Source organism: Sander vitreus, chromosome 12 (assembly GCF_031162955.1).
Source record: "Sander vitreus isolate 19-12246 chromosome 12, sanVit1, whole genome shotgun sequence".
In the NCBI taxonomy this organism is placed as follows: Eukaryota; Metazoa; Chordata; class Actinopteri; order Perciformes; family Percidae; genus Sander; species Sander vitreus.
Window position 1 is genome coordinate 19,560,187 of NC_135866.1, and position 10,118 is coordinate 19,570,304.

The 10,118-nt window shown below is 40.9% G+C and overlaps 1 protein-coding gene across 7 annotated transcripts; it reads left to right on the forward strand.

Moving 5' to 3' along the window:
- The first annotated feature begins 813 nt into the window (after positions 1-813).
- Positions 814-8,149, forward strand: fubp1 (far upstream element (FUSE) binding protein 1). Of its 7 annotated transcripts, none has more exons than XM_078264401.1 (20): positions 814-945; positions 1,368-1,491; positions 2,283-2,318; positions 2,480-2,513; positions 2,600-2,646; positions 2,743-2,814; positions 2,914-2,971; positions 3,094-3,256; positions 3,339-3,437; positions 3,611-3,739; positions 3,826-3,928; positions 4,194-4,436; positions 4,903-5,063; positions 5,155-5,297; positions 5,407-5,483; positions 5,665-5,790; positions 6,083-6,157; positions 6,608-6,670; positions 7,391-7,554; positions 7,784-8,149. In XM_078264401.1, the coding sequence occupies exons 1-20, from the start codon at positions 853-855 to the stop codon at positions 7,790-7,792; spliced, it is 2,019 nt and encodes a 672-aa protein (XP_078120527.1). In that variant the 5' UTR covers positions 814-852; the 3' UTR covers positions 7,793-8,149. The 7 variants fall into 7 exon arrangements, with proteins under 7 accessions (XP_078120527.1, XP_078120528.1, XP_078120529.1 ...); XM_078264402.1 differs by having other exon boundaries at positions 2,743-2,793; XM_078264403.1 differs by having other exon boundaries at positions 1,368-1,458.
- The last annotated feature ends 1,969 nt before the right edge of the window (positions 8,150-10,118 follow it).

Consider the following 10,118-nt stretch of genomic DNA (forward strand, 5'->3'; position numbering starts at 1 on the left):
ACGTTATAAAATATAGACTAAAGCAAAAACGTTACCAGTTGCAATAATAGATGCAAATCTTTACAATATATTTATTGTTAAAGAAAGAGCTACAAATGAGTATTAACCTCAGATAAATACAATACATTCTACATAGTCAGAGGTGGGAAGTAAATAAGTAGGCTATATTTACTAGAGTGGTGTACTTAAGTACAATTTAGGGGTGCATGTACTAGAGTATTTAAATTTTCTGCTACTTTAGACCAATACTTCTACTCTACAATTCATTGGGAAATGTAGGCCTACTTTACTGCACAAGATTTATTTGACGGCTGTAGCAACATCGCAGATAAAGAGGCGTGCGACCTCTGACATATGTAGCAATTCTAAGTCGCTTTGGATAAAAGCGTCAGCTAAACGACATGTAATAAAGGCTGCATTGTTGTAGATTTTAACAATCCTTAAAATTCAAAATCTGTATTTTGACTCCAATAATATAACTCTGACAGGGACAATTCTGCCTGCACGACTACTTGGCAGTGGTGGGAAGTAACTAAGTACATTTTTTCAAAAATGGTTGCTCCCATTAGTCACTTAGACACAAAAACATAGAAAAATAGGGTCCAGGTTGAAAAAAAAACAGAATCACCCTTTAAATACAATTGGGGGTACTTTTACTTAACTTTAGTATAGAAGATCTTTGCTTAAGTATTTCCATTGTCCGCTACTTTATACTGTACTTCTACTCCACTACGTCTCAGAGGGAACCGTGGTCGTTATCGCGAGACTTTGTTTTACCGCGAGTTTTCCTGTCGACATCCCGTGAATGTAACCGGCCATCTTGTCGCGCCGAAGAGGAGAAGAGCAGTAGATATGGCTGACTACAGCAGCGTGGCTCCCCCTTCCTCTAACGCCGGCGGTGGAATGAACGACGCTTTTAAAGACGCTTTACAGCGAGCACGACAGGTAAGAAGACCACTATATTACGTTAGTGTAAAAAAAATAACGTCGAATTCGGGAGCAAATAAGCGAGTTTTGCTGCTTTTTCTGCCATTAGCTACATACGGCCGCACGGTGGGCAATGCTAAGCTAACGGTGACTAACGTTACGACACACGGCGAAGGCGAATACAGATGTAAAATGGAAGCAATCATAGTCGAATGTACACATTAAATCGAATAATCAGTTTCTGGAACCCAAGTTTTCTGTGGTTTAATAATATTAATTGATTAACGTTAGTTTAAGTGGAAGTATTCGCTTTCCTTTGTTGGCTCAGACTTCCGGACAGAAGTGTAGGCCGCAGCCAACGTGTCTGTCCAAACGTGTCAAACACGAACAGCGGGAAATCCTATTAAATTGTTTTCTGTTTTATTTATTTTGTGTTTAAGATTGCAGCGAAGATCGGTGGTGATGGCGTTGCGGCACCCCCAACAAACGAGTTTGGCTACGGCGGCCAGAAAAGGCCCCTGGAGGACGCTGGTGGGTATTTTCCCATGCCTAACCTGAATATCGGTCAGTGGCTCAAATCGATTCAATGCCAGTCTTGATAGTTAATGCTTGCCTGTGTTTTTTTTAAGCTTCTAAATCGCATTGCCTAGAAATGTTGTTAGCTCAACTAAATCTACAGTAATATTTGTTGTAATATCAATGTGCATTCTCATTTATAAGTAACATTCTGTATATTACTACTAACCGTATGAAGAGTTTATTTTCATATTAATGTTTCAATTTTAGCCAATGCAGTATGTTAGTTATTGCATGTGTTAAGAGTTGGATATTTTCACTGTGTCCTCAGTTGTTTTAAATCAGTACTTGCCCATGAAATCTGCAGAACAAATATGTGATATCATGATTTAATTTAAGAATCTAAGGGTGGGAGATTGGGATTATTTTTTTCTGAAAAGGATGAGTCATTTTTGGTTTTAGTTTTGCTTTGATAAACAGTCAAGTATATAATTAAAATCAGCATCATTATGCATTTCCAGTTTATCATGTATACCTAGGTAATAGGAATGCAAAAGCCAACACCTTTTGAACAGTTTCAACCAGTATAACCTTCAGGGAGGTATTGCAGGAATGTTGAATTGGACTGCATTGGTTTAAGCTAGGTGCACAGAATCTGGCAAATTAGAGTATATTCCAGTTATGTATGTTTTGGTGGCTTTATAGCCTACTGCTGTTAGCCATAACATTACAATTTCAGGCAGTGTTAAAGAGCCATTTTCAGATTGAAGAGCACTGTTCATAATGTGATGGTGGGTATAATGATAGATACTTATACTGGTTATGTCATGTCGTCACAGACCAACCAGAGACGAAGAAAGTGGCTACAAATGACGGTAAGTGACCTGGTGACATAGCTGTAGTTGCAGTTAAATATGTGGCTGTAATGTGATGATTCCCAACCTAATTGGTCCAAAAGCATGAATTGGAAATTTGTTGCATGGGTTAAACTTATGTTTATTTTCCCCCTAATGTACTGTATTGTTTACTTTTGCAGCCTTTTCAGGAATGGGAGGAATGGGTGGTCCAAGGTAGATGTTCAATTTAGATTCAAATATTTTTTCACATTTGACCATTTATTAAAAAGCTTGCATTGACTTGTGGTTGTTATTCTCAGGTCAATATCAGAGGAATTCAAGGTTCCAGATGGAATGGTTGGATTCAGTAAGTTTTTGTCTAACAATAAACCGCAAAAGCATCAGTTCTGTTGTTGATGATATTGAATATTTTTATCTTACGCACTTTCTTTCCCCCTTCAAGTTATTGGAAGAGGAGGTGAACAAATCTCACGTCTGCAGCAAGAGTCTGGATGTAAGATACAGATTGCGCCTGGTATGTTTAGATATCTTGCTGATATTGTGGACCTTAGTAATACTAAGAACGTATAGGTTTGGTAATTGTTGTGATGTTATTGCGTCTCTTGTGTTGTAGACAGTGGAGGAATGCCAGATCGGTCGGTGACATTAACAGGAGGACCAGAATCCATCCAGTAAGTTAATTATATCTATTTGTTAATTTAATGGTCCCTGAAAACTTAGTTTTTTATCAAATATTTTGTTGGACCCTTGTTACGGATTTCACACTGTGTATCACGGTAATTTTTCTCCTAAGGGCTGCAAAGAGGCTACTAACAGAGATAGTTGAGAAGGGGCGCCCAGCTCCCGCATTCAACCACAACGACGGCCCGGGAATGACGGTCCAGGAGATTATGGTCCCTGCCTCTAAAGCCGGACTCGTCATTGGGAAAGGAGGAGAAACTATCAAAAGTCTTCAGGTGAGTGTCCAGTCAGAGTTTTAGACTGTCATTCAAGCAGGGCACACATTTGGCACACTCTGATTTTTCTCTTAATCTGCAGGAAAGAGCGGGAGTGAAGATGGTCATGATCCAAGACGGACCCCAAAACACAGGTGCAGACAAGCCACTCCGCATTTCAGGAGAACCCTTTAAAGTTCAGGTGGGTCCTCGTCTTTTAGAGATGGATGGATGGATATATGTGTGTATGTATGTGAGAGCTTTCATCCCTTTGAGTAAATCCCAGTCCAGACACTAAATGTCATTTACATGCCTTATTTGTTTCCATGGAGAGCAGTCAGATAGTGCTGTATTGAGATGTATTTTTATCTTCAGCAAGCCAAAGAGATGGTGATGGAGCTGATCAGAGATCAAGGCTTCAGGGAGCAGAGGGGCGAGTATGGTTCACGAGTTGGAGGAGGCGGAGGAGGAGGAGGTGGTGGCGGCGGAGGAGACAGCTTGGATGTGAGTATTTGTAGTAATCAGACTTTAATCAGACGAGGGTGTTAAATCTGTTTCTTAACTTTAGTTTTTATCTTGTCGTCGTTTAGGTTCCCGTCCCTCGGTTTGCAGTGGGAATTGTTATTGGCAGAAATGGAGAGATGATCAAGAAAATACAGAATGACACAGGTGTCAGGATTCAGTTTAAACCAGGTAAGTGATTAAGACTGCTCATTTATGAGAAGAACTGAGGAACAACCATATGCCAAAAGCAAAGTCATTTAGACACGTGTTAAAATGTGTATGGTCCGTGATGAAAACGCATGCACCACGCTGAGAAACTGATGTATAACCCTAACCCTGAACTTATCTGAGACCTAAACACAAGACATTGGTTTGATGGTAGGCCTTAACGTTTATTACCAGCAACATTAATTCTGTCTCGATGGCCTCTAATCACCCTATTTTCTCCTTCTAGATGATGGCAGCACACCGGACAGGATAGCACAGATTATGGGTCCCCCTGACCAGGCTCAGCATGCAGCAGAAATTATATCCGATCTGCTGAGGAGTGTCCAGGCCGGCGGGCCTCCAGGGCATGGTGGTGGTGGCAGAGGTCGTGGTCGCGGGCAGGGGAACTGGAACATGGGTCCCCCTGGTGGCCTGCAGGAGTTCACCTTCACTGTCCCAACCATGAAGACTGGCCTCATCATTGGAAAAGGTAAGTGGCCCCTTTTAAAGTATTAAGTTCATATCTATCTCATATCATATTACAATAGACTTATCACTCTACACAAAATATTGGTGAAAGGAAAAACATTTTAAACGAAACCAACAAACGAGACAGAAGAAGACAGACAAAACTTGTGTAGCAGAACAGAAAATGTTGGCTATTCACCCTGTCTGTCTATCAAAGAATGTTAATCTTATTTTGAAATTCATAGGACTGAAACAACTGGCTGTTTTAGGATTTGTCCTGTGGAAGGACCATTTGCTTTACATTTAAACCCAAATACATGCCCAATACTTATGATACTAGTTTAAATATATCTAAATATATATCTATAACATTACAGATGTCTATTAACCTGCACATATTTTTGAATTGGGCTACATGTTAACATTATTCCAGGGTCACTAGAGGTAAAGTATTTAGTTGTTGTGCTTAATGTTTCTTAACTCTTCAGGTGGGGAGACAATCAAGGGCATCAGCCAGCAGTCCGGAGCCAGGATCGAGCTGCAAAGGAATCCTCCACCCAACGCTGATCCCAACATCAAAATGTTCACAGTTCGGGGCTCCCCTCAGCAGATCGACTATGCCAGGCAGCTGGTGGAAGAGAAAATTGGGGTGAGACGCTAAGAGGTTGATTATAAGCCCCTTTGGAGACATTTGTCTTTAAGAGCTTGTTTACTGACCGGGATGTGTTCTTTGTTTTCAGGGACCAGTCACTCCAATGGGTGGCCCACACGGTCCACATGGTGGTCCAGGCCCACATGGTCCTCCTGGACCACCTGGACCCCCTGGGGCTCCCATGGGTCCATACAACCCTGGACCATACAACCAGGGGCCTCCAGGACCCCAGTAAGTATAGTGGCCTTTGTTTTTACCTCAAGCTCTGTGTGAACAAGAATATGTAGACACACAGGTGAAGGCGTGGAAAGTGAATGGTTATTTATTTTTCTTACATCAGTGGTCCACCAGCGCCGTACCAGCCTCAGGGATGGGGCAATGGCTACCCACACTGGCAACAAGGACAACCTGATCCAAGTGAGTACCTGCCATTAGTTGACATGACTGAAATTAAAAAGCCATTCGTGATTACCCTCCTTGGTCGATGAGTTAGAAGTCAGTAACTCAGATTCATATCAGATTAATGGAGAGCTGTGACTGTATGTTTAGAGTGTTTATCTTGGCCTTTGTTTGGTAACTATGTGTTTTCTTTGTTCAGATAAAGCAGCAGCCGATGCCAACGCAGCAGCGTGGGCAGCCTACTACGCTCAGTACAGCCAGCAGCCTCAGGCTCCCATGACCCCGACAAGTGGAGCTCCTGGCACGACTCAAACCAACGGCCAAGGTGACTGAAGTTTCTCAATTAGCAGTGTCTTTGCTTCTAGTAGAAGCGTAAACGGTTGAGACGAGAGTAGAGCAGTGTAGCTTACTTTAGTAGTTTTCTGTGCTCACGTCTTCCTGGTATCACTAACAGGAAACAAGTTTTGGTTCCAGCTTTTAAATTATCTAACTATCTTTTTTATAGTACCCCAGGGACAGGATAGTTCCACCATCCCTAAGCTGACAGACCCGACCCAGACAGGTGGACAAACTGAGAGAATGATTCACTAATTACAAGTTACCGTTTTTTTTAACAGGTGACCCACAGGCTGCAGGTCAGAGTGGACAGGCAGATTACTCCGAGGCCTGGGAGGAATATTACAAGAAAATGGGTATACGAACGTAGTTTCAGTGTACACCTATTAACACAAGACAGTCTAAACAGCGACTGGGCATTCAATCGGCTTCTTTTTCAGGTCTGGGTATTTGTCAGAACTGCTGGCCTGCTGTGGAGCATCAGTGTGCCTCCACTTCGTTTGACATTTGACGCCTGTGCTGTTTAGACTGCAACACTTTTGACTATCTACAGGACTGAGCTGTCGACACAGAACCACCTTTTCATGAGCTTAGAGTAGCTTATTTTCTAGACTAGCATAGGGATTTATAAACACTTAACGGCAGAGCTTTGCCATGTGCCATGAATGTGTAAAGAGTTAAAAGATGCAACATGTTTGATTTGTGTGTCATGGATATAAGCCATGTAGGATCATGTTGTGGTTGATTATTTTTCGATTTTATTTATCACTTAGATGCACTGACACATTTTTGTCTTCTCGTTTCAGGTCAACAGAGTCAACAACCTCAGGACTACACAAAAGCCTGGGAGGAATATTACAAGAAACAAGGTCTGTACTCCTGTTTTTAAAAATCTGACTTTGTGCTGGGATCACATTTCATTCAATGACCATTTTAGTCCCCATTCTAAGACTTCAATTTCTTCAGATTACTGTTAAAATGAAGGTGACGTATACATTCAACTCTATTCTGCTTGTGCATTTAATGCATTTCTAACATAAATTGCACCACTGTCAGTGCTGTCTTATATTTTCATATTAAAAACTATCAGAACTCATATTTTAGTTTGCTGTGTGTGTCAGGCAAATGATTTAGGAATGAATGGGATCCTAAAGTAAGGTTATGTGATAGAAACTTGAATGCAAAAGTTTAACTGTGGGATTTATAGCCTTTCCAGTCTAGCTTCTATACCGCTAGGTGATTTATTTTTTTAATGTTGAAGGGTGGCTGTGCTCCTTTAGCAGCCCTCTGCCGTAGAGTGGTTGCTCTCCCAGCCGCCCAACAGAAAGGCAGAAGGTTTCTGTCCCACCACCCAAAGAAAGCGGTGGTGGGTTCGTTCACCTTCTTATAAAATGTTATCTCAATACTTTGAACTGTTATCACTTATGTAAATGTACTGTAGGTCATAGGACTTTCTTGCAAGGAAATCCATTTTCCCTGTAAAGTATGATTGATTGAATGAAAAGAGAAATTGCTTTTAACTTGGTGCTTAATTGGCCAGTGTAAGGCTTATTTGCTGTTCCAACAAGTTCTCTTGTTTTACCCTCCAGGTCAAGCAGCCCCTCAGGCCACAGCAGCAGCAGCAGCAGCCGCTTCCCAGCCTGGAGGCCAGCCAGACTACAGCGCTGCCTGGGCGGAGTACTACCGCCAGCAGGCCGCTTACTACGGCACAGCCAACCCTCAGACGATGGGTGCAGCACCACAAGCCCCTCAGGTACACCCCCGATAAGAATCTGCCCGCCACATCCACTGAATACTGAATTATTTTGTGCCCTAACAGCCTTCCTTCCTCAGATTTTACAGGGCTCCGGTGACTGCAGCAGCTTACACACTTAACCAAAACTATTTCCTCCCTAAACAGGTTTTAATTTATTTTGGGAAGCTGAGTCCACTGTTTCTGTTGTTAACATGCAATGTATCTTCTATGTATTTCTTCTGCACAGGGCCAGTAATGTGAAGTGGACATAAAGTAAATGCTACATTGTCGAAACAAAATCCTTTGTTTAATGTTTGGATGCAGACGCCTTGATGAAGATCTTAAATTTCCTTGGTTTGAAAGTGTTTCACATAGATGGCAGATTACCCGGCGAACACGTCCTTTTTCTTTTCTTTTTTTTTTTTTTTTTTTTTTCTTGTAAATGCTTTGTTTTTAGTGAGGTAATTATACATATGGTCATTCCAGCCCTGTATCTACATTAAATGTGGTTAGAACTCATGTTTATTAAACTGTAGACATTACCATGTAAATCATCTCAGTTTTAAAATGCTATTGCCTGTTGTGTTTTTGCAATAAAACAAACTGAAACCTCCTTTGTTGGTAAGTTGGGGTGGTTTTAAACCAAAAGGGTTAAGAGGAATTTCTGTATGTTTTTATTTTACGGGGGGGAAAGTTTGAAACGCAGGCCATGTTAAATTGTCCAAAATGGTTGACTCAAAAGTTGTGCTGTCCTGTCTCTCTCCAACTGTCTATAAGGCTCTTAGATACATTATGTGCGTGCAATGATCCTGAGTGGTTCAGACCAACAAACGTCCTTGTTGATAGACCTTTTTTTACACGTGTTTCCTGACTTTGCTCTGACTTTAGCCGTAGACGGATGTTTGTCATAAGAAAGTCGACAGGTATCTATGTACCGTAACTCATGCATTAACTGCGTTGCTGTGGCACTCTTCTTTTTTCTTTTTTTTTTCTTTTAAAAATTTTGCCTGGTTTGCTGACATTGTTGAGGTAGTATGCTCTGTATTTTGCCTTGATATAGACACTTCCTCCTCCACAGGAAAGTTTAGTAAAGCGGTAAGCAAGTATTCTTCCTTAACATGTTCCTCAGAAAAAGTGGTTGCAAGAAATGTTGCATTTTTAGTGTTTTGTGGTGTTCTTCTTCCAGGACAGTCAGGTAAATTGCCACTGTATCGAAAATGCATTGAAACGTTTGTCTTGCCCATTTCAAATTGCGAACTAACTCACATGTATAAATTTGTTTTTTAAAAGAATGTTTTTTTAATATAAAAACATTGCAAAATCGCCATTGCTGTCCCCATTCTGTTAGTGTTTATCGAATTTAAGAACATAGATGTTGTAGGGTCGGGGGTGGCTAAGCAGTCTTCATCCATCAGTTGAGCCCTCCTATACTGTAAGTACAAAACTGTGACTGACTTTGAGAGAAACGCCTTATTTGATGCTTTACAAACTGCCAAAGATGTAGTATTTTTGTCAAATATTGCCATTTTCCCTATGTCTCTGGGTAAGTATGAAATGTTCTGAGGAGAGGAATAGTACTTTAGAATCTTGTACCACATATTTCTGAGACTGATTTCCCTTTGTGACTACTACATTCAGACTTTGAATCTTAACAGTATGTTGATACTTGTTAGATTGTTAGACTATTTGTGTAGGTAGCATTTCATTGCTAGTTGGATTTCTGAACTGAGTTTGAATGTCAGCACTCTGTTACACTGTTGGTAGGAACTGTTTAAGGATGCCCATGTGGTTTTTTGCGTTTTGAATATCTGAACTGCTAAGTGCCATTGTCTAGTTGAGACTGTCATGTTTTTAAATGCCATTTATTGCATCATATTGCTTTCAAAAGTCCTACTGCATAACCAGTGTAGCATGCTTAGGTTTCTTCTGCTGTTATTACTTTTAATGTCCTATATGAGCATGTGGAATGCTAGTAGTGGAAGTGCTTCTGACTAGCCCAGTATTATGACATTTTCTGAATCAGCACTGTTGTGAAAGGCTGTTAATTTTAAGCATTGTTCACTGATGGCAAACAGTGCAATATATCTGATCTTTGCAGTGTCGTCCCAGACCTTGCACCTTAGGTTCTGCTGCAATAACACAGGTAAGCGAAACCTAAGGAAACCAGTGTTTTTGTCCAGTGACATGACCAATTTACATGCAAAGAAATGCTTACCTGTGTCTTTAACATGCCTCAATGCATTTTATGCTTAGTCGTGAAGAAATGTCCAGGATATATCGAAGTATGAACAGCCCTTTAAGATCTGCTTTCATGAATGAACTGCATGACATGAGCTGTATGACTTGTTACATGAAGTTTGACTTTTCAAAAAGTGACTTTACCCAGAAAAAGTAGTTGTATAGGCTCACTAAGGAAATGTCATTGTCGTGTGTGCTTAATATTTGATGATAGCCTTATCTTTGCATCCTGGTAAGTCTGATGGCGACTGTGTATCGATGCTTTAGACAACTTTGATACTGGTATATCAAAACTGCATGCCATGCCAACCTGTTGCCAGAAGTTAGCAATGTGCTCAACCGCT